General features: G+C 40.7%; 3 protein-coding genes across 5 annotated transcripts in view; 1 reads left to right on the top strand and 2 right to left on the bottom strand.

Moving 5' to 3' along the window:
• The window catches only part of LOC105733705 (uncharacterized), a 39,308-nt gene extending 30,358 nt beyond the window's left edge, over positions 1–8,950 (bottom strand). Inside the window, exons 1-2 of the mRNA XM_064383813.1 lie at positions 8,928–8,950; positions 3,542–4,126 (exon numbers count right to left, since the gene is read on the bottom strand). Coding sequence (XP_064239883.1) covers positions 3,542–4,126; positions 8,928–8,950 — 608 coding nt within the window. The remainder of the gene's footprint in view (positions 1–3,541; positions 4,127–8,927) is intronic.
• Positions 8,951–9,693: 743 nt separating this feature from the next.
• ZBTB33 (zinc finger and BTB domain containing 33) lies at positions 9,694–17,275 on the top strand. Of its 2 annotated transcripts, XM_012475613.3 has the most exons (3): positions 9,694–9,858; positions 11,551–11,652; positions 12,300–17,275. In XM_012475613.3, the coding sequence occupies exon 3, from the start codon at positions 12,302–12,304 to the stop codon at positions 14,318–14,320; it is 2,019 nt and encodes a 672-aa protein (XP_012331036.1). In that variant the 5' UTR covers positions 9,694–9,858; positions 11,551–11,652; positions 12,300–12,301; the 3' UTR covers positions 14,321–17,275. The 2 variants fall into 2 exon arrangements, with proteins under 2 accessions (XP_012331036.1, XP_012331027.1); XM_012475604.3 differs by lacking the exon at positions 11,551–11,652.
• A 249-nt stretch (positions 17,276–17,524) lies between these two features.
• TMEM255A (transmembrane protein 255A) overlaps positions 17,525–27,642 on the bottom strand; it is a 50,210-nt gene continuing 40,092 nt past the window's right edge. For both annotated transcript variants that reach the window (XM_012475618.3, XM_012475627.3), the window contains 2 exons: positions 27,272–27,415; positions 17,525–19,915 (listed from right to left, as the gene is read on the bottom strand). In XM_012475618.3, coding sequence (XP_012331041.1) covers positions 19,757–19,915; positions 27,272–27,415 — 303 coding nt within the window. In that variant the 3' untranslated portion in view covers positions 17,525–19,756. The remainder of the gene's footprint in view (positions 19,916–27,271; positions 27,416–27,642) is intronic.

The raw sequence follows: 27,642 nt of genomic DNA, 5'->3' as shown, positions 1-27,642 counted from the left end.
GTGCTGTAGCAGGAGCCAGAAGCCGCAGTCTATTTCCATATAAATAATGAAGAAGAAAGTAACTAGAAATATAACCATAATAGTTATTAGTTATTCATTGGTAATCTTAGTTATTCATAGGTGATCCTAATTCTTTTACTAATGCCTCCCAGGTCGGAAGTGTGAACCTGGGGTGACATTGTGAAAGAAATGACCCTAAGGCAAGATACTTTGGGCCCTCTGTCACGCCTGTGTAAGGGCTGCTGGAGGGCACCTTGACTGTGTGGCAGCGCCAGCGCTGAAAAAGTGCCTGCTGTTTAGCCAGCTAGGGAAGGAGACACCCAAGATGGCTGAGACTTCTCCTTCCTTAGAGGAGTTAGGAGAAAACTCCAGTTCTCCAAGCTCTTGTGGTAAGGCCTGACGGCTGTCAGGTAAGCCCAAAGATATCCAGGGGCTTAATTGTCTCTATGTGATGCTGTGCTTCAGTGGTCACGTTCCATGTCCACGCTCATGTTCCGCTTCTGCACCTGGTTCCTTTTTACTTAGAAGTGATAATCAGTAAAAGCAATATAAATCTTAATGTGCTGGCGCATTATGCTCCTTATATCATCTTGGCTACTAGAAATTCCTGAGCCCTTACCTGTGTAACACATGATGTACTTGACCCTACCACTGCCACGCCTTATCTACCCTGCCCCCAGCCACCGACCACCAATGCCGTGCCCTACTTACCCTGCCCCCAGCTTTGTGCTCAATAAAAGTCAGAGCGTCCAGGCACTCAGGGCCACTGCTAGTCTCCACGCTTTGGTTGGCAGTGGACCCCTGGGGCCCAAACTCTCTTTTCTCTATCTCTGTGTCTTGTGTCTTTTATTTCTACAATTTCTCATCTCCACGCCAGCAGAGAGGGGCTCACTGAACCCTGTAGGGCTGGACCCTACATTGGAGGACACTAATTTTTTTTTTGTATTATAATGTTTGTCATTTATTGTTTTAATTTTTGCTGTTACTCATAAACTGAAAAAAATAAACTAAGAGAGGTTCAATTCCCCAAAGTTTAGCTGCTTATGTCTTCATTTGTTTTTTAAAATCTTTATAAAATAAATATATTTGATTTCATTGTTTGAATAAATTAATTTTTACTTCTTTATTCAGGGAAAAGGTATTATAAGTATACAGAGTTAGACTCAGAGGTTTCTCATTTCAACAGCAGGCAATCTAAAAGTAAACATATGTCTAATAATTCTTGGAATATGAGTATAGGGACCAAGGATGCCTGCCAGACTATAAAGACACAGTCTTTGCGGTGTGAGGCACAAAATTAAGGCCCAATATTGTGTACTACCTTGACAATTGGGGAAACCAGGAGGGCTCCCAATGGCCTAATTGTGAATACCCCTCCCCATTCTGCTCCTGCAAATAAGGTCTCCTAGCCAAATGACCTTCCTTCTCAAAGGGACCAGATGCAGTTCGAGCTTATCTCTGGGTAGCAGATTTTAGCACACTGTCAGCCTGTGGAATTATTCAAACAAGCCAATCATATCCTTCCAAGGGAAAACAGGTATTACCTCAATTTCTTTCCTTTTTTTTCTTTCTTTTGGGAGACAGAGTCTCGCTCTCTTGCCAGGCTGGAGTGCAATGGCGCAATCTTGGCTCACTGCAACCTCCGCCTCTGGGGTTCAAGCAAGTCTCTTGCCTCAGTCTCCCAAGTATCTGGGATTACAGGCATGCACCACCATGCCTGGCTAATTTTTGTATTTTTAGTAGAGATGGGGTTTCAACATGTTGGTCAGGCTGGTCTTGAACTTCTGACCTCGTGATCCACCCGCTTCAGCCTCCCAAAGTGCTGGGATTACAGGTGTGAGCCACCGCGCCTGCCTAATTTCTTGATACCACAAAGTCTAACTAACTCCCACAGCTCCTGATTATTCACTGTCTTACCAACAGCAACCTCTGTGTGGCCCTTCGTGGCACGCTGTGTTCTCTCCCATTCCAGCTGTGAGTATATGTGATTAATAAACTGCTATTGATTTCATCTGTCCTGTGTTTAGCTACTCCAAAACACAAAGGGTGAGAACCCTTCCTCCAACATGATGAACAGCAAATGATTCTAACAGTACCTGCTGCTACCTGGTTTTATCTGTACCTTAAGATAAATTATTTATCTTCTATGTGCACAAATGCAAATTTTACCCAAGTTGTTCTTATATCTTTTGTTTAGGATTCTAAAATAATAAGTTTATTGATTGACACAAACTGGGAGGACCTTTCTATCCCAAAGGCAGGAGGGCTCCTCTGAGGAAAGGCACAGTAGTTTCACTCAGCTCTCCCACATGGGCAAAAGAGATGTATCTCTAACCTGACTCAGGACTGTTTTTACTGCTTCTGCTCCCAGGCATGAAACCGTAATAGCCAACACCTATGAAATGTTTATTATGTGCAAGGCACTAAATCATTACAATAACCCTAAAAATGTCAGTACTTTTGTATCCCCCTTTTACAGGTGGGAAAAAAACGAAGTTTGGAGAGGTTTCCAAGGTCACACAGGTATTCAGTGTCAAAGCAAGGCTTCAAACTCGGAAAGTCTGAATCCAGTAGCTGTCCTTCTCATCACTATGCTTTATTCTATCCCACTAGTGGAAGAAAAAGACTCATCAAGACATCTCCCAACTGTTGGAATTTCAACCTACTCCTCAATACCTGTAATGCTTTAAAATTTCTCATTTTTTAACCGTAGTGCATGTAAGGCACTCAGTATAGTACCCAACATACTCAATAAACATTTGATATGAGTACGTACACAGCAATAATTATAATTATTTTCTTTCTCAAACCATCTACTTCCCACTCCAATATTCACTCTCATTAGAGGAAAACTCATCTCACTCTCCTCTCATTCTTCAAGGTCAAGATTGAGACCACTTAAGACCTTCCTCAAGGTAGCCACACCTGCAATTTAGCACATCACTTTGCCTACATTCATCCAATTATCTTGTCTCAGAGGAAGGTATTTCTCCTATCCAATTTAAACCCTTAATCTCAACCCTTTCCAACTCCCTACAAGGAATTTCCCCTTACGTAGCCTGTTAGTATCTCAAACCCATCTGTTCATTCACTCAACATAAAACACACAACACATTCAGTAGGTTGAGTCCCTACTAAGTGCCAGGCACTGCAAATTCTGTAATGAATAAAATAGGGGTCCTCCCTTCCACGAACTCAGTTTAGTGGAGAATAAAAACATGTTCACGAATAATAACACAAAAGAAATAAATGCTATACATAGGTCTGTGACCCTTAGCCGTGTCCACCCCGAGATCAGAGGCGAAAGAGGGTGGAGGGAGACCAGGGCACCCTACAAAGGGGCCCAAAGATGAGTGAGAATGTAAGAGAGAAGGGCTAACAAGGAGCTGCCGTGGACAGATTGCAGAAAAGGATGAAAATGGGAGCAGTGAAGGTAGAAGGAGCGAAATGCAAATCGTCAGAAGCGGGCTAAAAGATGAAGCAGACTCGTTGAAGGCAAGGGGGCTCCTTAGAGCGAAGGTGCGATCGTGATCTCACTCACCTCTGCCAAGGGCTCACCTCCCTCTCCTCGTCCCGTAGGAGCGTAAATAGTTGCCGCAATAGTCGCACAAGGGCGCAGAAGCGAAGGAGATGCCCCGCGGCGCAGAGAGCCACTCTTGAGAATGGGACCACAAGAGGGAGCGGCAGGGCTGGTTTCGGGAGCCTTGGTTGAGGCCATTCCATTCCCCAGTCAGAGAGCAAGAGTTTCAGCGAGAGCTGCGCCCCAGCAGGGAACCGGAGGCTTTGCTGGGCTTGGGGCTCCAGGACCAACTGCAACACTTCCCCCACGGAGCCCGAGGCCTTCCTCTCGGTACCGCAGAACCGGACACTGGAGCTAATGCAGCCTCGAAGACGAGACACTCTCAGGAGCCTCAGCAGTATCCGTTGCCTTTGCTCCAAAAACCCAGCCCGCGCAACAGCTGGGAGCAGAGGAAACCATGGGAATCGTTGCGAGTACGCTGGCAAAACCTTTCCCCACGTCTGCGTGGCCTCCGGCCAAGGTGAAGAGGTGTGTGTCTTGGTGTAAATAAACCACCACTGCAACCGATTTCGCTCATCCTTTGGTTCCGCATCGAGCTCGCCAGGTCTAAATCCACATGAATACCACGTCTTTCTTAGGCTCGTACTTGAAATAACTACTGAATGGCAGGACGACAAGCCACTGGAGACATTTTATAGAATGACCATATCAACAACATAGTCAATTCTGCTCGTGTTCGGGTGCTTTCCTTGAGTGTGTATTACATGTTCTATAATATTGGGTGCACTCTGTGTCGTGTATTTGTGTGTGTCTATAAAATATGTACATTTGGTTATGTGTGTATATATGTACATATATAATAAATAGGACTGGCTCAAATAGATGCACATTTTTTTTGGAGTCTATTTGAATTAAAAGAAAAATCTGAGATGGTAAGAAAAGGGACAAAGTATTCAAAGTATTTCGTAGACAACTGAAAGTGTGTTTATTTCAGTGTTGTCAGATTTGTTAATAGCAAAAAGAAATATACAGTAGGCCCACTTACCTTTGAATTTCAAATAAAGAACAATGTTTTAGTATAAGTATGTTACATAAAATAATACAGTAGAAAGTGACTACTTTCTATTAAAGATGAGGTGATAGCCACTGTTGTGCTTCCTCCTTCCTCTCCCACTACTTCTATAATTGGTTTTTGTTTTTTTTTTTTTGAGACGGAGTCTCACTCTGTTGCCCAGGCTGGAGTGCAATGGCACGACCTCAGCTCATTGCAACCTCCACCTCCTGGGTTCAAGCGACTCTCCTGCCTCAGTCTCCCAAGTACCTGGGATTTAATTTTTGTATTTTTAGGAGAGACGGGGCTTTGCCATGTTGGCCATGCTGGTCTCGAACTCCTGAACTCAGGTGATCCGCCCACCTCAGCCTCCCAAAGTGCTGGGATTACAGGGGTGAGCGACAGCACCCAGCCTTGTTCCTTATATTATAAGCCTTTTCGCTTGCTGTTTGAGAAAGGAAGTGGGGGCAGCCCCTGATATCCACAGGCTGGCCTCACACTCACAGTTAGGCATGTTCTTCTCTTGTTGAACATAAAATCACAGAACACCAACACAAGACAAGATCACTGGGAGACTGACCAAGTGAGACAAAACAAGACCACTTCATAAGCTTGTCTAAGTACAGACAAAAACAAGTTCATTGTGACACCCAGAAAACACCAAACACCCCCTCTTGGCCAACATGGGTCACTGCTACTTTGCCAGTTAATGTACAGCTTTATCCTCCCTCTAGTTTGCTCTCCCTATAAGATTTCCCATTTCAATAAGATTATTGAAATGTGCAATCATATAGCCCCTGCTTTCTGATGTGTCTGAGACGGAACTCCTGCTTCCTAGACCTTCCCGCATATTGCCCAAATCCTATACTAGGTTCATTCTAACAACCTCTTACTGAAACACATCATATTACCTATAGTGTGTGTTCTCCCTCCTTTGAGTAAGAGTAATAAACCCAATTTGTCAGCTATGGGTGTGTTTCTGGTAGTCTTTGCTTGAAGGCTATTGACATGTTCCACTGCCTAAAATGTTCTTCCCCTGATATTTATATGGCCCTTTCCCTTAGTTCATTCCATTGTTTGATCCTACATCACCTTTTCAGAGAGGCTGTCCCTGACCACACAATTTACAATAACACCCTCATCATTCTATATCCCTTTGCTCTGTTTTCCTTTTTTTATTGCATTTTAGGTTTTGGGGTACATGTGAAGAACATGCAAGATTGTTGCATAGGTACACACATGGCAGTGTGATTTGCTGCCTTCCTCCCCCTCACCTATATCTGGCATTTCTCCCCATGCTCTCTCTCCCCAACTCCCCACCCCCGCTGTCCCTCCCCTATTTCCCCCCTACAGACCCCAGTGTGTGATGCTCCTCTCCCTCTATTTTTCTTTATAGCACTTACTACTTTCTGATCTTGTATTATATATTTAGATTACATATATGCAAATGTTGATTGTATATCTCTTCCGTTACAATGTAACTTCCATGAAGACCAAGATTTCAACTTGATAATTATATCCACAGTGCCTACAACATTGCCTGGCACAGAGTAAGTACTAAATGATATATGTTTAATATGTATTGAAAAAATGAATGGAATTTACAGTGCCGGGGTTTATAAGTTTCATTGTCACATAGTCATAATCAATCTGTTGTTTGGGCTTAGTCCTCCACTTAAATAGACTGGCTTACTGCAAAATCTCCATTCTTAATTCTTTATTTGGACTCATTTCTTATTTTATTTGACTTTGTATATTGCCAAGTAATTTTTCACAAATGACTCATGGGTGGTATATTCCCTCAATTTTGTTCAAGTTTGGAATAAGCTGTCTGTTGCTTTTTTTGCTAGATTGTATTATTGTTAGCAATTATTGACTCCTCCTTTCCCGGTAGGAGAGTTAGATATCCCTATCCAATTAACTTTGGAAAGTTTTCAGAAAAAATGGCAATAGGCAGTATTAAACAGGTCACTTAAAGAGAGATTGGTTGGGATTAAGCAGCAAAGGGGATAGTAGTGAGAAAGCAACATATACTTAGCACTTATTGGGTTCCAGATGCCCATTCATTCAGCATTAAGCAACCATCTCTATCTACAATTTGTTGAGCCAAGGCATGCTTCACAAATAAGTTAATACTTGAGTTAGGTTTTTATGGAAGACCAGGCACTTACCAGGAATTAACCAGACAACAGGTTAAGTAAGCAAAGTGTGGCTATGAAGGGAATGACTATTCCAAGCTCAGGGCTCCAGGCACAGACTTGAAAGCAGTAAACTGCATGGCATATTCTGAAAACCGTGAGCAGTTTGACACTATGCATACTTAATTCATTTCATCCTCAAAGTGACTCTGTGGGAAGGTTATTATTATCCCTATTTTACAGATGAAGAATCAGGCTCAAGATCAAAGAGTCAGTAAGTGGCAGTATCAGAATTCCAACCCACTCACATCTTCTCCTCAAGACTTTGTTTCTTCCACTCTGCCTTACTGGGGTTTCTGCAGATCCCATAGAGTGACCTTACCAAATCTGTAACCATAAGTATAACATATAGGAAGGGCTCTAAGACTGAATGAGTGTCACTTTATCTTTTGTCGTCATCAATTAACATATATTAAGCACCCACAAGATTGTTGGCATTTTAACACAGGAGAGGACAGTTACTGCCCTCATGGAATTCATAATCAAGTTCAAAAGGCAAGCGAATGCTGACAATATGGCTATAAAACCTAACTCATTCCATTTTCAGCCAATACAAACTTTCTAGAATGTGAAACAATTGATACCTCCAAATCCATTTGATATAAGTTGTTCTTTTTACAATCTACTGGGTTGTTTGAAGTAGGGTTAAGCCTTCCAGATAAAAACAAAAGTAAAAGGTGAAATAACTAGTTGAGAAATGGAAAATTAATAAAACTTTCCAATGATCCTGTCCCAAAGACAATTATTAAGGCCACTCAAGTTTCTTGGTCTGTTCTGCTTTCCTACAAATAAAATTCCTTTCCTGAACATTGGATCCCCTTTCATCACAGGCAACTTTTAAACTTGTTTAGTTTTTGCTTGGTTAGGGGGTGAGAGATACAGCAAGAAGGGAAGAGACGGTTTCCTGAGCTTTGAATGAACAGGTTTCATCATATGTCAGTTAGTACTCCAAACTTTTAAAACCCTTTCAGAAAAGTGACAAAGGCAACGCAATTCTGTTGCCAGTCTTGGTGATGTTAATGCTACTGCAAAATAAATTGTATTGTGCCTTCCAATTTACTGAGAGGTGACCAACAAACATGATATCTAGGGTGGCATCTACTGCCACTATGATCTGTATTTCAAAGATGTCTCATTTTAGTTTCCATCAATTAAGCTACTGGAAGATAAATAGATCTAAACTTTCAAGATATACTTTGTTCTAATTACTAAGTTTTTTTTTAACTACTATGTTTTGGGGAGGATAACTCAGAAAAATGGTCATTAAGTGCTCAGTTGCCAGGAAAAATACTAATCTGCCTTAGTTTATTTTACAACAGCATACTTCTGTTTGCCATGAAATGTCTTTATGGTAAACAATGAAACTTTCATAATGTTAAATCCTAATCAAAAATCAGTAATGCAATAACTCCCACATAGTTTGTTTTCCCATAACACAAAATCTTAGAGAAGAGCTTAAGGAATTGCATATTTCCATGTAAAATACAGCTATATTACACCACTTCAATGTTTTATTATAGTATGTGGCTTTACTTTATTGAGGAGAATGTAGAATAGATTAGGCATGGGTAGACGATGACATCCATGTCTGATTTCCTGTTGGAGAAAATTAGATATAGTTAGACCTGTTTTCAGTCTAATATCCTGATGGACATTTTTAGCAAGATTTTTTTAGGGAAGAAGCACAGGAATTCCAACTGAAAGGTATTAATAAATACAAATTCAAGATTTTGGAAAGGAATGCAGTATTATCCTACACATATCTCTTAAAAAAGATAATGAAGATAGTGAATGGCCTTAATTGTGGCAGAAAATAGTTACTATTTGGTTCCTTAGTTGAATATGATCAATAGCCAGCCTAAAAGGGAAACATTTTGCTCTCCAAATACCCATCCTGTTGCTTCATTCATCATGGAACTCAGTTGGAAGGGTATTACCAGAGAATTTTTAAAAATTATGTAACTCACAATGTATTTATTCGGTCATTAAACAATCACTGAACACTTACTATGTGTCAGACACTAAGGCCCTCTGAAGATGAAATGCTATGGAAATAGTAATAATAAAAAATTTAAAATGCAAGTAATATTATTCATCTTTCAAGATACAGCTCAAATGACAGCATTCAATTTGCTATTCCCTTCTCTCTGCTTCTCACCTTGTACAAATATTTTTGTCCATGTTTGTGTACCTAACCCACTGCGCTCCCTAAAGAGGTAGAGACCTTTGGGTTATTCATTTTAGTATTCCAGAGAGCCTAACATAGGGTTTTTGCTACAGATCAAGCATAGGGTCAGTAAATGCAAGTTGAAATGAGGGAATTAACATAGTACTGCACCATTTAGTATTCAATTAAGAAAACAGTAGTTGTCCAAACACTAACTTTCTTCCTTAAAATAGTTACTGTAATGTAGTTGCTGTCTTGTTATCCCAGAACTGGAGTTACCATAAGAAGTTAATTTATATTTGATTGTATTTATTCTGATTATATTTCAATATGGTTTATCATCTAGCAGAGTAATTCAAACTAATGAGTAGATTTTAACAGAGTAGATTCAAACTTGCAAAAGAAATGAAACCTCTATAGTCTCGAAAAGTTTGTATGCCCTAGAAGTTCACATTGAATTTCAGTGAAAGCGACTCGCTTCCCTTCCATCCAATTGCTTGCGACTGCCTTACCCGATCTTTCCCTTTCCTTTTTTCCCACCCTTTCGCCCTCCGGAAAGAGCCTAACACACAAGAGCTTCCCAGTCTTCCTCCGCCCCCTTGCGGAAAGAGCCGAAGGCAGAGCACGGCGCCGAAGTGGAGCCGCCTCAAGCTCGGGCCCTTCCGGACAGCCCCGGCCGTCGCTCGGAAGAGGAGGGCGCCTTTGACTTCAACGCTTCGCCCACGCGTTGTGCCCTCTGTCGGCTGCGTGGGGCAGCTGTAGCAGTGGTGGCGGCAGGAGGCGGCGGCCGCGTCGACGTCGACCAAGACTGGAGCGACGTTTAAAGAAGGGGCAAAATCGCCGGGGAGTGCGGCTTCTTGTTGTTGGGGGACTCAGCCTTCCGCGCGTCCCGAGGAGGAGCAGCGGCGGCGCCGGGAAGCAGGTGAGGACTCGGCCCCAATCCGGGAGGCGGCGAAGGAGCGCGCCTGCCTTCTCCGTCCCTGGGCCGCGCCTGCGTTTGCATTCGCCTCACTTGAACCAGGAAGCGGAGGAGTCGGAGGCTCCGCTCCTCCGGCTCTTTGTGTGGGCCCGGGAGTGAAGGAGGGGACGAACCGCGAGGGCCGCGGCGCGGTCCCCTTCGCCGTTAGGGACCGAGGGGCTGCCAGTGCCCCGGGTAGGCCCCAGGGCGTGGGGAGCCCATCATAGAGACCCACTTGGTTTTTCCCTCGCCCCTCTCCCTGCTTTTTTGTGCCTCTTTTACTCCGCCTACCCCTACTTTGATTTAGAGCTTTTCTGCCGGGCCCATCCTCCCTTTCGTCCCCTTCCCGGGGCACAACAATGCCGCCTGCTTCGCCTCATCTCCCCCCCAACACCCCACCCTGCCGTTTGCCACCTTCTACTTTCCCTGGTACCCCGTATTCCTCCCTCCCTCACTCTGCTGTTTATACCTCCATCTGTATTTGCAAGAAGCTTGCTTTGCACGTGAATTGAGGTTAAAACCTCGGTTGCAGCTGGCAGGGTCCATACCGGGAAGAGGGAGGTGGAGGAAGGGAGATGAGGTTCAGCTGCCGCAGGGAGCCGCGTGTCGGTTTGTTTCACTCCCTCGCGGAAGGCTTTTATCTCTTTCCACCGTCACCAGCCTCTCCGAACCTGCCCTTGATCAAGGGTTTGTTTCACAGTGATGTAGAGTGGCTTTTCCACAGTCAAATCTCAGATCTTCGGGGTGGGTTCAGACCGACTTGTGCTGTCCTGGGCCCACCCTGACGAGGAGGAGGGGGACACATAAACGAAATGAAACCGAGTCCCAGTGTCACCTGGACACGTACATTTGACGCATTCCCATATTGGAAGACCCCGTGTGCAAACGACAAAAATTGTGTGCCGTTTTCAGAAAACCTGTCTTTCCACTTAAAATTTACTTCTGTCGAAATGCCCGTATTTTAGAAGCCCTGGTTTTTGGCAAACTGTCCAAAGGTCACCCTTTCTGACGATGAATGCCTCTATGGTAACCTGGAATTCCTTGGGACTGTTAACATGTAATACCTTCAAATAGATAATGTTTTAAATCTTTGATTTTTAGACTTTTTGCCTGCTGTTTGTTCTTAAGGTATCATTTTGAAACATTTAAAAGATATTTGAGACAGAACTGACCTCCACGTGTATATAACTTAAGCATTGTGACATCGATACCCTTTTGGTAACTTCAAAGGGAGAGAATATTAATAAAAATATTTCTTCACTAAAGGTACTTGTCGACTAATTGTTAATATATAATATCCATATATTAAAATATATCCATATATAATATGTATTGATATTATATATATTTTAATATAGGGTTTTTTCCCCCTAAACTTTGGCATCTTTGTTACTGGAAATATCTTCTGCAAAGTGCAAAATATGGTGTTTTGCTAGTGTCACACAACAATGCAATCTACTAACATCCCCCCTTCTAGAGTAATCTATTCCAATAAGTTAATGTTTACATTTTCACTAACTCATTTGGTGTGAAAAAGTTCTCATACCAAGGCACATAATTATTTACCAACAAAATGAAGTGTTTCATGTTTTCTTGGAAGTGAGTATTTAGAAATGGTAAACTTTCCTTTTCCTTTGTCATATTTTTTCATGATAGTGTTTGTTGACTTCACTTGGCACTGTTTAACATTCCACCTCTGGAAATTGTAAAGATGGAGAGATGAGGGGAAGGGACAAGGGGATGAAGAAAAAGGAAAGGGTAAGAGAGATGTTTAATAGTTTGTCAAGATGAGGCACCCCAATTTAAATAACAGAAAAATAATGGGACGTTGGGAGGTAATAATTGTCAATGTTTACAAATGTCATTGGCTCCAGGGTGTAGATTCTGCATATATTCTTAAAGATTAGTTAACATTAAGAGTATGTATTTCAGACTCAGTATTGCATGCACCAAGCTTTTCTGACATTTAAATCATTTATAGATGAAATAACTTCTGTGCATTCATGATTATTTTTCTTAATTTTGACAGTTAAAAATCAACTCTTACCTGTTCTTGGAGAGAAAACCCAAAATTGGGACTAAGAAAATTAATTCTAATCTTTAAAAATCACTTAGTGGAGATACATGTACCTAAGATTCAAAAGAAGGTGACTATGGAGATTACTCTTGAAATCTGTATAATGATGTAAAACTTGCTCGCTCTTCTCAGGAGGAAGTAATAGGATTTGACACTTGTTCCAAAAGCTAGCCTGTATGAACAATTTCTGTAAAAGCCAAAAAAAATGCGAAACTGATTAAAACTTGAATAAACTATTTAATGATGCTGCTGCTTAGATTCTAAATGTTAAGTACTTTAGTTTTTTCTCTCTAATCATCTCCCATCCTCTCTTCTCATTCTCTTAAAGGCATGGAGAGTAGAAAACTGATTTCTGCTACAGACATTCAGTACTCTGGCAGTCTGCTGAACTCCTTGAATGAGCAACGTGGCCATGGACTCTTCTGTGATGTTACCGTTATTGTGGAAGACCGAAAATTCCGTGCTCACAAGAATATTCTTTCGGCTTCTAGTACCTACTTCCATCAGCTCTTCTCTGTTGCTGGGCAAGTTGTTGAACTGAGCTTTATAAGAGCAGAGATCTTTGCAGAAATTCTCAATTATATCTATAGTTCTAAAATTGTTCGTGTTAGATCAGATTTGCTTGATGAGCTAATTAAGTCAGGGCAGTTATTAGGAGTGAAATTTATAGCAGAGCTTGGTGTTCCATTGTCACAGGTTAAAAGCATCTCAGGTACAGCTCAGGATGGTAATACTGAACCCTTACCTCCTGATTCTGGTGAAAAGAACCTTGTAATACAAAAAACAAAAGATGAAGCCCAAGATAATGGGGCTACTATAATGCCTATTATCACAGAGTCTTTTTCATTATCTGCCGAAGATTATGAAATGAAAAAGATCATTGTTACCGATTCTGATGATGATGATGATGATGTCATTTTTTGCTCCGAGATTCTGCCCGCAAAGGAGACTTTGCCGAATAATAACACAGTGGCACAGGTCCAATCTAACCCAGGCCCTGTTGCTATTTCAGATGTTGCACCTAGTGCTAGCAATAACTCTCCCCCTTTAACAAATATCACACCTACTCAGAAACTTCCTACTCCTGTGAATCAGGCAACTCTGAGCCAAACACAAGGAAGTGAAAAATTGTTGGTATCTTCAGCTCCAACACATCTGACTCCCAACATTATTTTGTTAAATCAGACACCACTTTCTACACCACCAAATGTCAGTTCTTCACTTCCAAATCATATGCCCTCTTCAATCAATTTACTTGTGCAGAATCAGCCGACACCAAACAGTGCTATTTTAACAGGAAACAAGGCCAATGAAGAGGAGGAGGAGGAAATTATAGATGATGATGATGACACTATTAGCTCCAGTCCTGACTCGGCCGTCAGTAATACATCTTTGGTCCCACAGGCTGATACCTCCCAAAGTACCAGTTTTGATGGATCATTAATACAGAAGATGCAGATTCCTACACTTCTTCAAGAACCACTTTCCAATTCCTTAAAAATTTCAGATATAATTACTAGAAATACTAATGATCCAGGCTTAGGATCAAAACATCTAATGGAGGGTCAGAAGATCATTACTTTAGATACAGCTACTGAAATTGAAGGCTTATCGACTGGTTGCAAGGTTTATGCAAATATTGGTGAAGATACTTATGACATAGTGATCCCTGTCAAAGATGACCCTGATGAAGGGGAGGCCAGACTTGAGAATGAAGTACCAAAAACGTCTGGCAGCGAGATGGCAAACAAACGTATGAAAGTAAAACATGATGATCACTATGAGTTAATAGTAGATGGAAGGGTCTATTATATCTGTATTGTGTGCAAAAGATCATATGTCTGTCTGACAAGCTTGCGGAGACATTTTAACATTCATTCTTGGGAGAAGAAGTATCCGTGCCGTTACTGTGAGAAGGTATTTCCTCTTGCAGAATATCGCACAAAGCATGAAATTCATCACACAGGGGAGCGAAGGTATCAGTGTTTGGCCTGTGGCAAATCTTTCATCAACTATCAATTTATGTCTTCACATATAAAGTCAGTTCATAGTCAAGATCCTTCTGGGGACTCAAAGCTTTATCGTTTACATCCATGCAGGTCTTTACAGATCAGACAATATGCATATCTTTCTGATAGATCAAGCACTATGCCTGCAATGAAGGATGATGGTATTGGGTATAAGGTTGACACTGGAAAAGAACCTCCAGTAGGGACCACCACATCTACTCAGAACAAGCCAATGACCTGGGAAGATATTTTTATTCAGCAGGAAAATGATTCCATTTTTAAACAGAATGTAACAGATGGCAGTACTGAGTTTGAATTTATAATCCCAGAATCTTACTAAATGCCTTTGAAATACTAGAAAGCGTTGTTTTGGATAATGGGGCAGGGGTTTCAGAAGATCTGTAAAACAAATTAAGGTGCGAACAAGTAAATTTGATCTGCCACATTATCTGAAGGAAGTGTAGTGGAATTATTTGTTGATAATTTTTAGAAGCAAATTTTTCTGAAAGTTCTGAGTAGAGGTGAGACCCCCCCAAGTATCTGTTTAGCTTTCAGCTCATTTAAAAGAGGCAAAAATAAAAAGCTTGGAGAGATAGTTTTCTGAATAGAATTTGAAGCAGTCTGAATGTTCTTTGAAAATAACTGGAGTTATTAGCATACCCTAGTACATCTTACAACTTTTCCCCCTTCCATGTTAGCACTTTACTGCTGAATTCTCAGTTTTCTTAACATTGAGACAATAAATGTGTGTTTTGTCTTGTATATGGCATAAAGAGTAAATAAGAAGTTTTAGAGTTGTTCTGGAAAATGGCAGAATAAGTCTCTACTTGGGTTGTGTATTCTGCTAGTCCCAAGTGGACAGCAACCTCCTGCTACCCTCCCTCCATGAAAATAGCCATGCAGAAAAGTCTCTCATCTAAAGAACCGATTAGATTTAGCTAATTAGAATTAATCCTTGCTTTCATTGCCATAGTCTGTAAAAGACTTTGGTGGCTAGACCACTGTATACCTTTGCAATGTGGTCTCTGGGGGGCAAAAAAACTAATGAAAAAAACAAATCTCTGTAATGCAGACAGGAGGAGATGAAAAGTTCTGTTGCACATATTTTTAATTCTGTGGTTACCACATGATAGAGAATGGAATGGAGATTTCCTTTTTGCTTCTTATGGTTAAAAATATTCCCATGAAAATTTTCAAATTTTGAATCTGAAAGCCACCAAATGAATCTTTATGTATAAATCCTTGTAAATGATAGACTTCATAGGTGAGACTTTTACATATTTTGGGTGGGAGGCTACTGCCATATATTTTTAAATGTTCATATTACTTAGACCCTCCCATAGGAAGTCTTTATTTGAAATAGTTGAATCAGTGATCTAGTATTTTCCTTTCAGCAAGATCTCTTAGGTTTTTACCCCTTCTAAAGTAAGTTTTATTCCATCTGCAAATTGCTGCAATATTATAGCAATCGGAAAACTACATAAGGAATGTTATATAGGCTTGTCAGTTCCCATTTGTTTTGACAACAATAAATACCACTTTTCTTCTTTTTAAAATGACACATATTTAAACACTCAGAAAATAAAGTTAACACTTACTGAAGTGCTAGTACTAAACTGTGCTAGTATTAAAAGGAAGCAGGTTGGAACATATATATAGCCTAGCATTTATAACAGAATTAACTTGTCGAACATCTGTAAATGATTTTTTTTTTGCAAAGGAAAAAATTGATTCTGGAAAATATTGTTGTGCATAGTTATTAGTCATTTGTAACCTTGCTTAAGTATTCCTTAGTTCAACATAGATATTTTCTTTCTCCTTACCATGTATTTTAAAAAATAGTCTATTTCTTGACTTTGAACTTAAAGCTTTAATCATAATTTCTCATGTAATACATTGTTCTTATGGCAAGCTGGATTTGAAGGTAATGGTTTCAGTGTTTCTTAAGATGGTAGCTGAGGATATCAGGCATCAGTACATGCAATAATGCAAGAAAAATCCTTTCCTTGCCAAGGGGTAGAGTGATGTGCATTTACCTGTTTTCTGTTCTGTAAGTCTAGACCTTCAAACCATTTTGTAAACTAACCCTTGGGATATTTGAAATTACCTTATAACTTAAGACTCTGTGATCTCTGGAATCACCATATCTGTTTCTTTTCTGTGTAGATATTGATAACATTACTCTTTGACTATAGTGTGCACTCTGAAATGTTCTCAGTGGAAATTTGAGTTTCATTAATGCTATTTCACCAGTTAGACATAATTACCAATGTGAATGATACTGATGCCAGCAGAGCTTCCGGATCTTTCAGACTCAACTGCTAGGTCAATTAGTTTGTCATAATAAAACTTGGCAGTTTCTACAAGTCTTATTATGACAAACCAGGAACTAATTCTATAATGGAAAACTATCCATTCTGAATAATAGGGATGTAATTATTTGCTGCTGCTGTGCTCTGTAAATTCTGAATATGACATTTAAATTCTGTGCCTACTAAAGGTATCTTCTGGAGTTTTTTGGGAGGAGAGAAACTGGTATATTAAATTGTATTTTTGCCAGAAGACTCTTACTTGCATGTGTCTCAGGGTCTTCAGTTTTTCTGTAAGTTTCCATATCCAAAGTTCAGAGTTCATGTGAAATACTTCTTTGGGGCAAAAAACCTTCATTTATGGTATTTATTGGATTGGAAATCTGTAGCAGGATGCTGTTTAAAATTACCATGTGTTTTTTCTATCTTTTACTTAGCTCTGTGGCTATTGAACTTCCTTTTCTTCTTTGAAGTTAGCTTCAGATTTACTCCTATGCTAAATTACCTGTAAATATTCTGGATAGGAACTATTTGAAACAGTAATTTGTTCAATGAAATGACAAAATGAAAATGCTCAAACTACAGAGATTTAAAATGCCATAACAATCTTGCAAGACTACCTTTAAAATATACTTTAAATAATTAATTGTGATTTTGGTGGTAATGATCCCCCACACACAACCACTATGAAGAAATAATGCCACATTTTCCCCCATTGTACCAAAAAGATTAAAAAATGGTAAACATTGATCAAGGTATTTTGTATTGTCAAGGCATGCATATTCTAAAGAATTAAATGCTAACTCAACAGCACTGGCTTCCTGGCTGGTCAACCTTATGAAACCTTGTTCGTTTCTCCCAGTACTGTAATGTTCACACTTGTACAATCTTCCCTGTCATGACTTTAAGTTCTACTTTTCATTAACCGTGGCCTGATATTAGTTCTTAGAGCTTCTTATGGCAAAAATAAAATGATTTAATTCTCATGTTTGAGTGCGTGTTTTACAAGATTGTTTTTCAGAAATTATATAGGTTTTTATATTGTTTTTCAATTTTTATAGCAGGAGACTGGAGCTGTATTTCTGATGACAGCATGGCAAAATTTCCCATTAGGTTTTATATGTTGGTTAATCATGTCCCCTTTTATCTTGAACCCTAATAGTCAAAAGTGAGTAGCTGCTGTCAGTTGCTTTAGAGCATTTGCTGTACTTTTGTAGCTACCTTGACACACGTGGGTAAGGAGGAGAATAATTTTATTCATTTGAAACATCACAAAAGCAGTCTGAGTTTCCAACATGGCAGTGATACAGATTTTAAGCAACATCCAGTTTATACAGGTTCTGGATTAATATTTTAATGTTTCATGCCCAGTTCAATACTTTAAAGCGGAATTAGGAATAAAGCAGTAAATATTACAAAATGCAGTCAAGATACATATTGGAAATACAAATCCCTTCATTACAGCAAATGTTTTGCAAAAGAGTAAAGCAGCAAGTATCAATTTTTCTAAGGTGACATGCACTTTATATAATTCAATGTAATAAAAGAAGCTGCTCAAAATAAGTGTTATAAAATGTATACTGTTTCAGGTTATTTTGTAAAGTAAGAAAAATATATAGAAATGAGCCATAGAATCTTAACACTTTAAGAAATGTGATAAATGTAGGATATCCTGTGGAATGGTGCTTTAAAAAATTAAATATGCACATTCACTAAAGCAAACAGTCAAGTGTAAATGGCCAAAAAATTGAGCATCACAAGTTGATATTTGTTTAGTAAGTCAATTGGGTATTAGTCTGTTTTTGAAATCCAATAGAATTTTAATATGCTCAGAACTCTAAAAACAATAGTAATTTTGTATAACACAAAAGGATTATAGTTTTTCAGATTCAAAATCTGGGTAAGACAATATTCATGATGCTAAAAGTTAAACCGGATATCTTGCAAGCATTTACTGTTAGTAATGAGAGAATGCACTTCTTGTGCCTTGATTCTTGATGGCTGGGTGTCTACAAGGTAGATGGGAGCACCAGCATTTGTCTGCTACCTCTAATCCATCAAGTTGAGAGGTAGCAAAATTGGCTGGAAAATTTTCCAGTGTGTGTTCTGTGTTTGCAGAACTGTCTAATTAGGTACCCTCCTATAGCCCCTGTATGTTTACGTTGTAAAGTGTAGGATTATGAGTCTTCCTTTAAATCAGTCAATTTTCAGGTTAATATAAGATCACAATGAAGGTGTTCATTTTGAAGTGAAGCCATGGGTGCAAAGTGTTTTAAACTCATCAAGTTGATGGTGTAAAGCTATGTATAATTAAAAGAACTGTACAAATACCTACCATGGTGTGCCAGATGGATTTTAAATCTACCATAACACTTAAGTATTTGTCAAGTGGGCTATGTTTGAGGTTTTGCAGACTTGAAGCGGCATTCTAACACTTTCATAATCTGGAATGCTGTCATGACTGGTCTCAACACAAAAAAGGACCAATAAGAGCAGTGACATTAAAATACAGATGAGTCTTTTGGGGTGGGGTGCAGGATACGTGCGGCTTGCTGGGGTTGAAGCACAATATTTGAAGATTAAATAGTCACAAAGATTAGTAACAATTTATATCACGACCCAAGAGCCTAATCTATGACATTTTTAAACTCTGAATTACAACCGTAAGATTTATATCTCCTGTAGTGAATGTATTTTGTAATAATGCAACATGTAGTAGAATCACTGTCTCCTAAGTGATCTACTTAAAACATCTTACAAGTTGCCCTGTATTTCAATGCTTCCAGAACAGTACATACTGTTCCCCACTACTCAAGATGCAGGAATATTGCACTTTTCCCTTTAGGAAGTACCACTAACAAAAGCTGAGCTGAGTGTTCACAACAGCCATTTTTACCATACTCACAGAGAAGAAAGGAGTAAGGGATGTCGGCAGCCTTTTTCAACATCCAGACACAAACAAAATCCTAGCCAAAACTCTGTATTGGAACTACTGTGTAGCCTCATCAGCTGGGAAATTTCCTTTAGGGACCGACTTTAGTGATAGGGAAAGATAGGGCTTATAAGCCAGGTGCTTCAACCTCGGTGCTGGGGTGGCAATCTGCCAAGGGCCGGAGGACAACACTCTATTACATAAAGTGAAACAGATGGCAACCACGCTTCTGCTGAATACAGAGGTGGAGAATAGGGTAATGCAGGTCCAAACACGATAAGTTTCTTGCTGGGCTGGCTCCCTAGCCTTGCTTAGAGAGTGTGAGCTGCCTTTCTTGGAAGTGCTGGGTTCAGCCTAGCCACCCCTGCTCTGCACTAATAACGAATAAGCTTCATCCCTATCTTTCCCTAGCCTGGCAGGCCATTGTAAAACTTTATGCGTAAGAGTCACACTTTAAATTTTGTACCCTACACACTTCCACTGAAGCAGAAATACAAAAACCACAATAATCTCAATAGCCAGCAGGCATTCCTCTTTAGGGACTGTACGGTGGTGGCTTTTCAAAAGGTGGATAGTAGGGTGGAGAGTAACGGGGCGGTGCACTTGAGGACCACATGTAGCTGGGTGAGGGAGAGGCAGACTGGGGCTCATCAGAAAGTCCAGAGGGAGGGGAGGATGGAAACACACCGGAATGCTGTGTGATAAAAAGAAAACATCAGTTTAGGCAGTGGGTTTGCAATTCTCTGAACAGTCATTACTATTTAAAAATGAACATGGGCCAAAGATTTTTTTTCTGTTTGGAAGAACGGAGAGTTCCTAAACCTCAGAATTAATGAGCATGGAACAGGTGGCTCTCTCAGTCACTCAGGCTACAAGCCCACCTGCAGAAATATGGAATCCTCCTCCACGACCCCTTGCAGCCCACATCCAATCAATTACCAAATCCTGTTGCTTCTACTTCTGTGTTGCCTCTTGAATCAATCACTCTCTTTTCTACATTTATAACTCAAGCCTCCAATACCTCTCCCTTGAGCTATGGCAACAGTATCCCAACTAGTGTTCAAAAAGGTAATTTTGGCCTTGAGAACATTTAATGAGGCTAAGCCATTGATCTCTGGGAAAGTCTTTGCTAAAAGAGTATATCACAGAGAGGTAGTGCAGTGGTCAGAAGCCCCTCTCATAGACGGGAAACAAAGATCAGAGAGGTTAAATAGCTTGCTTGGATCTGGAGTCTTCTGACTCCAAGTCCAACATTTTCTATTCCACCTTAACTGCAGTCCCCTCATCCCCAAGTGCAGAGTAGGTTGGAGAGCAAAGAGTTACAAAGGCATGGAGGTGAGAATGAGGAGCAATATGTCAGGTTGCAGAGACACTGAGTATTCAATTTTACTTTGTGTTGTCTGACTTTGGGAAAGGTTATTAGTCTTTGGGAAAGGAATGGAAATGAATTTTTTAAAACACCCAGTGAATTGGCATGTTAGGAGTTATTTGCCCCCTTCTCTCCCTGGCCCGTGAATATCCTTGACCCTAGTGATTTCCTTGCTGAAGGAGAGTTGGCCTGCTGTGTTCATTGCTGTATCCTCCAGAGCTCAGAATAGTACTTGCCAAGTAGTAGGTGCTCAATAAATTTTGAATGAGTGAATACAACTTCAGGAGCATATAAGATGAACTTGGCATGTTTTCAAAAAATAAAATCTAGGCTGGGTGTGGTGACTCGCACCTGTAATCCCAGCACTTTGGGAGGCCGAAGTCGGTGGATCACCTGAGGTCAGGAGTTCGAGACCAACCTGGCCAACATGGCAAAACCCTGTTTCTACTAAAAATACAAAACTTAGCTCGGCATGGTGGTGGGAGCCTGTAATCCTGGCTACCCAGGAGGCTGAGGCATGAGAATCCCTTGAATCTGGGAGGCAGAAGTTGCAGTGAGCCAAGATCACGCCACTGCACTCCAGCTTGGGTGACAGAATGACACTCTGTCTCGAATAAAATAAATAAATAAAATCTATGTTGAGATTTCTAAGCCTTTGAGACACAGAAATAATCTGTTCCTTACCACATAATGTTAAGACTGAGAAGAGACGATAGTTTCCATCATCTCCTGCCTCCCAAATTCCATCCATTATTTCACTCTGAGTGAAGAAATGGCAGGGTCATAGAAGCTGGAGAGCCCTTAAAGGCAAAACAACCTGAGGCAGTGGACTTGAGACAGTTTAGATTCCTTCCCAAACACTCAATTTTTCTCCTCCCTCCACGATGATACCCTTTGTTAAAACATCAGTGTAGTGATTTCCTGATTTTCCATCTTGCACCCTTCAAACTCTCCCTTCCTCCTCCTCTCTCTCCCTCCTGTTCTGTTGCTTTCCTCGACTAAGAACGCTCTCCTCTTAACCAGAGAGGGGAACAAAAACCCACCAGGGCAAAGAATTTCTGTGCCTGGGCATGTGGCACTCACTGCCTCTGTAAATCCCGCTACAGAGATGACATGAGAGCCAGTAGGCCAGTTTTAGGTGTTCCCAGCCACAGAAGGGAGAGGCAAGTTTCCTGCAGTGAAGCTAAAGGCAGTTCTGTCCTGAGAGGCATTAAAAGGCTTCTGTGGGCAGCAGCTGCTGTGGGTGGCAGTTGTACACTTTGATAATAAAAGGGGGTGGTACAACGGCCCTTGGGTTTTCACTTCTCAGTTTTGTGTTTGGGAAGTATGGGGGGAGGGGGGCATGATTCTCACTTCCCTTTGAGGATGCTGGGAGTCTTAAGGATAAAATTGAAGGGTTCCTGGCAGAGCTAGGGAGCTAACTGGCTGCAGTCCACACACCCTTGGGGTTTTGTGGGGGAAAAGGCCCACAGTACCAGTGCATAGTTTCCTAGCAACAGGCAGGCACCTTGGGAAAGATTTGGCTTTGTCACAACTGGGGAGTTGGCCTGGTGTATTCTGGTTCCTGCCTGAGAGTGTGACTTTAATAATGCTGTGGGCAGCTCAGGAGAACTGAGCTTTGAATACTTGCGTACCACCAAGCATGAAGAGCATCTAAATAGCCTACTGCTGGGCCTAGTCAGTTCCAGTTTCCTGAGCTGCTGCTAAGAGGCTGGGGTGGCCAACAGGCTGATGATGATCAAAGAGGAGCACCACCCTTTCAGGGACACAGGTGGCTTTCCTCTTCCACCTCAGCCTCCCTCCTGCCTGCTTGATGGCTGACCTACACTCTTCAAGATCAATGTGCATTTCTGTCAGGGCATGCTTCTCTCCTCAGGAGCCTTGTGGGACAGTGACTCCACAAAGAGCCCTGAAACTGGCTGGTGATAATTACTAGTTAAAGACACTGTGACCCAAGGGTAAAACCCAGCATCTGTTGATACTGTGCATTCCCTCTGTTCTGCCCCCGGAAACAAAGGCTGGGGAGATGGAGAGAAGAGTAGGTAAAAGAAAGAGGAAAAATAGGGCTGAATCAGGAACAAGGGAAAAGGGGAAGAAAGGAAAAACTTGACAGCAGGGGGCGGGGGAAGAAAAAGTTGAGTGATAGCAGCAACAGCCTTGTAAGGCTCTCAGCAACCTGTGCTATAAACTGCCCTCTCCCAAGATTAAAGCAATCCTTGTATCAAATTGGCTCAATTTATAATGAGTAACTTTTAGTGGCTAGGGTGAAACCTAGTGTACCCTTGTGATTTAATAAATAGGATAAACAGAGGCACTTTTGAATTGCATAGGTTGAGACTTTTGTTTTAAGCCTAAACTTGGCAGGTCACCAGATTGATGGGAAAGGGACCATTCTATGATAGAGTAAAGTAGAGGGACTGGCCCAGTATGCCAGACTGGGAAGTATGGCTAGGAACCTTGAGGGGTTTATAAAAAGCTGGGTTTAATTTTCCAGCAGTAGAAACTGATGTGTTGTACCCTACAGATTTTGGACTACTTGGCTAAAGCTGAAGGGGTAGTGGGAAATAGTGCAAAGGACAAGAGAAATGAGTGTTGGATAGATAAGCAAGGAGGCACAGATAGTCTCAGCTTATATCCTTCCTGCTTTGGAGTATGGGTTGTTCCTGAGAAGCAAGAATACCCTGGAATCCAGTGCTTGAAAGAATCCAGTTTCTCTAAGCTCAGCACTCAAAACTTCTTCAGGGCCAGCTGACCAGACGCAAATCCTTGCTCATGTCTGACCACGAGAAGTGTTTCCCAGGCTTCCTTATTGGACAGCTACCCAATAAGGGTATGACTTTGAGGTGTTAAAACAAAACATTGTAAGTATTTTTTCCTCATCCCTCTATTAGCCTCAGGGTCAAAAGGAAGTTGAAATCACCAAACCCAAAGTCACAGAAGTAGTTCTACTTGGAAATAACCAAAATGGGAAATCGTTCAGAAGAAAGTCTAGAAAGGTCCATTTTCTGGTTGTAACTTAGGTCATTTTACAGTCAGAAGAGCATGAGGGAGCTCTGGCCTTTTGGAGGTGTGTCTGTACTTCTGGTAGTTTTATTGTCAGATCTGGAGTGCATTTGCTGACTGCTTTTTATTTGGGAATATAAGCAGATGTTTCTTGTCCTGTTTTTTTTTTTTTTTTTTTTTTTGAGATGGAGCTTCGCTCTTGTTGCCCAGGAGTGCAATGGTGCGATCTCGGCTCACTGCAACTTCCGCCTCCCGCGTTCAATTGATTCTCCTGCCTCAGCCTCCTGAGTAGCTGAGATTACAGGCATAAGCCACCACGCCCAGCTAATTTTGTTTTTTTAGTAGAGATGGGGTTTCTCCATGTTGGTCAGGCTGATCTCCAACTCCCAACCTCAGGTGATCCACCTGCCTCGGCCTCCCAAAGTGCTGGGATTACGGGTGTGAGCCACCGCGCCCAGCTGACCTTCTTGTGTAAAGACTGGTATTTTTGCCTATGAAACCATAAGGGAATGAAACTTGGTGAGCAAAAGAAAGCTCAACTAAAATACTAAAATGAAACCATTTAAGTTCTACAGAGAAATCACTTAAAATCTTACCCTCTTAAGACCTATGCTATACAATTATAAAGTCTTAAAGCAGGAAATACTAAAGACCTGAGCCTAGGGAAAGAACTGGGAGACATATAAAAAGTGTCCAAGCAGCCCCTGAATTCCCCCCTGGGGAATGCACGAAGAAAGGGAATCCTTGTTTAGTGGGGATCAATTTAATAATTTAATTAAAAAGAGTAAAGAGACCCTTTCTGAGGACCATGAGTATGAAGCCCACAATTTAAACCAGTAGAAAGTATAAATATCCCAAAATTAACTGGGGAAAAGATCTATGTTCCACTCAGATTCATAACTTCAAAAATCTCCCAACCCAATTTCTGGAATCAGACAGCCCTAGATATAAATCCTTGCTTTCACTTACTGCCTCTGTAACTTTGGTGAAGTCACTTAATCTCTCCATGATTCAGTCATCTTATCTTAAAAATGGCAATTACAAGAGTACTTCTCTCAAAGAGGTAAATAGTTGAATGATGATACATGTAAAGCAGTTAGCACAATGCTTACTTAGTACATAGTAAGTACTCAGTGAATAGCAGCTGTTATTAAAAAGTAGAGACTTCTACAATCCCTAAATTCCCTGCTATAAGCCCATAGTATGGGTTTGGACTAGGTGGCTAAATCTGGATCCCTTCTCTGGGTTAGGCATACTGTTTCCATAGCACTCTGAGTAACAGTTTCTTTACTTTTTTGTCCCCACTGCTGTCCCCTGACCCCCCACCCCAAGTCCCTAGACTAATGCAGGGACTATCTCATTTAATTTCTGTTTCCATAGCTCCTAGCTCAATGCGTGGCATGTGGAACACAGAGTAAACATTGAACTGAAACCAACAACCTAAGTCACTGTTGGAATTGTCTATCTTGCTTTCATTTCTGGGGTAGGATTTGAATGAGGAATGATGGCTCCATACCCAAAAGAGAAGTTTCCAACCTTAGAGTTTGTGGTAACCATCACCAGATATATTATTGTCCCTACTTAAAGGGTTCATTATAAAGTGCAAATTCCTGAAATCAATGTAATTTACTTTGATATAAAAGTAGAGGAAGTCTCTTGGGCTAGACTCATGTGTGGCTCCTCTATTTCAGGATGACTTTTTATTATAGGGACCCCAAGAGAATGATGACCCTCCTTGTGTTAACTTCAACATCCCTGCATTCTCTTAAAGAATTCCTTGTTGGCTCAGTCACTACTGAAATTATCTATGCTCTTCTTGAACATATTTGTGTTTTCCAGTCTATACCACCTATTTGGGTAGCAAGTTACCTGAGTTATCTACCTGTGTACACTTAAAAATCTGATTAAGTTGAATAAAATGTTGTGTTTGGTTTAGATACCATTTGGAGAGGTCTGTGGCTCTATAATGCAATAATAATACATATAGTATTATATGTATTATTATTACATATTATTGCATATTACGTAGTAGGCTTTAGAATAATTATATCATTATATTTTCTAAGCTTTAATCCATTTATGCGTAGTGTTCCATTATTGGAATGCTAAGCTTGTGGGAGTTATTTGTATCCTTTTGTTCAAGGTCATCACCAATGTCTGATTTTTCACAAAAAATAATTTTGCAACCTCTGGCATAAATGGGTTAATGGATACCTTTTTGAACTAGTGCTATATTTTATACAAGTGAACAAGTTTATGTTCACACTAGAATGTATTATTGTTGCATTATAGAGCCACAGACCGCTCCAAATGGCATCTAAGCCAAACACAACAACATGTTGTTCAACTTAATCAGATTTTTAAGTTTCAATTATTTTGCCAAACCGAAGTTGAAATTAGTCGCCCAAGGGCTTTGTATTGCCAAACTGGCTGGTTAATTGGAAGTACCCCCAGACAGTCATACTTTTATGTCCCCATGGAACATTCATGGGCTCTTGATCAGTAAATTTATTATGAGTTTCCCTTCCTTAAAAGGTATTTCCTTTGGTCTCTAAAATTTGAATTAACTATCTCTCTCTCTCTCTCTCTATATATATATATATATTTGAGATGGAGTCTCACTCTTGTCACCCAGGCTGGAGTGCAGTGGCGCAATCTCGGCTCACTGCAACCTCTGCCTCCTGGGCTCAAGCGATTCTCCTGCCTCAGCCTCCTGAGTAGCTGGGATTACAGGTACGCAGCACCATGCTTGGCTAATTTTTGTATTTTTAGTAGAGACGGAGTTTCACCATGTTGGTCAGGCTGGTCTCGAACTCCTGACCTTGTGATCCACCCACCTCGGCCTCCCAAAGTGCTGGAATTACAGACGTGAGCCACTGCGCCCAGCTGAATTAACTAGATTTTAGTGTAACCTTGCTTTTCTGTGGTCAAGGGTTTATAATCATTATACATACCTAAAGGACCATTTCACTTGTTTGCCCAAAGTGTCTAATTCAGTGTTCTGCATACAATGAATTTTTTAAAATTAAGTGCCTTTTTGGCTTCTGCTTTCCTACTAGTAGTCACAGTTCAAAAGGAAAAAGGGAAAGTGCAAGTTTGGTAGTACTATTTCTGACCTATGTGATATTAGGGCAAAAGGGGGAGGGGTGTTATAAAATACTCTGTGTATTTCTCTGTGTAGTCCTAGTTAGGAAGCCTGGAGAAAAAGAATGGGACTTCTTCCTCATTACAGGTTTGATTCAAACCCTTGTACGGTTCAGAATGCTCTTGTGTTAAGGAGCAGGATTAGGCCTCTCCCCATATCAGAGAAATGGAAAAAGCCACTGTTGGACAGGGGTCCATGGTAGCATACTAATGAGTTGCCATTTCCCAACCAACTTATCTTCTCCTTGCTGTAGTTCAAGGCAACTTGAGATGTCTTGATCTTACCTCCCTCTCTCCCTTTTTCTTCCATCTCTCTGTTTATTCTCTTGGCCAGTTTCCACCCTCCCATCTCTGCCATCATTTCCTGCCTACATAGTCCTTAAGCTAGCACCCATAGGCCGCTGGCCATCAGGGAGATGCCTGGACCTCATACATATGCAGACAATAGAAAGGTTCCAATAATTGAATTTAGGGAGAGAACAAGAGAGCATGAGTAAAAGCAAGGGTAATAGTTTTTTTTCTCTCAAAACATACCTGAAAGTCATAAGCAGAATATGGTGGCAGGTGAGGAGGGCTATGGTAGTAGGTATTGTAGGATGCCACTTGGGGATGAGCATAGTAAGAAACTGTTGGATGGGTATTTTCAACAGAACAGTTCAGTGCTGGGAGAGTTGGGTTCTGTAGAAAAACACAAATTAGGAACAACATAAACATTCATCACTAGAAGAATGGTTAAATAAACTTGGTACATCTATACTATGGAATACCATGCAGCTATTGATAATCAATGATGTGGACCTAGTTAGACAAAGTTGTCCAGGATATATTTTTATGTTTTAAAAGCCACTATGTTATATTAACATAATATAATCCCAATTTATGTTTTTAGAAAAAGACCCCCCAAA

The sequence above is a fragment of the Aotus nancymaae genome, unplaced genomic scaffold, assembly GCF_030222135.1.
Source record: "Aotus nancymaae isolate 86718 unplaced genomic scaffold, 86718_ANA_hifiasm-v0.15.2.pri h1tg000004l, whole genome shotgun sequence".
NCBI lineage: Eukaryota > Metazoa > Chordata > Mammalia > Primates > Aotidae > Aotus > Aotus nancymaae.
Note: the sequence above shows the minus strand (reverse complement) of the source record. Positions and strands in the feature narration are given on the sequence as shown.

Coding starts and splice junctions, on each gene's coding strand:
- ZBTB33 (XM_012475604.3), top strand. CDS start 12,302: ATGGAGAGTAGAAAACTGATTTCTGCTACAGACATTCAGTACTCTGGC.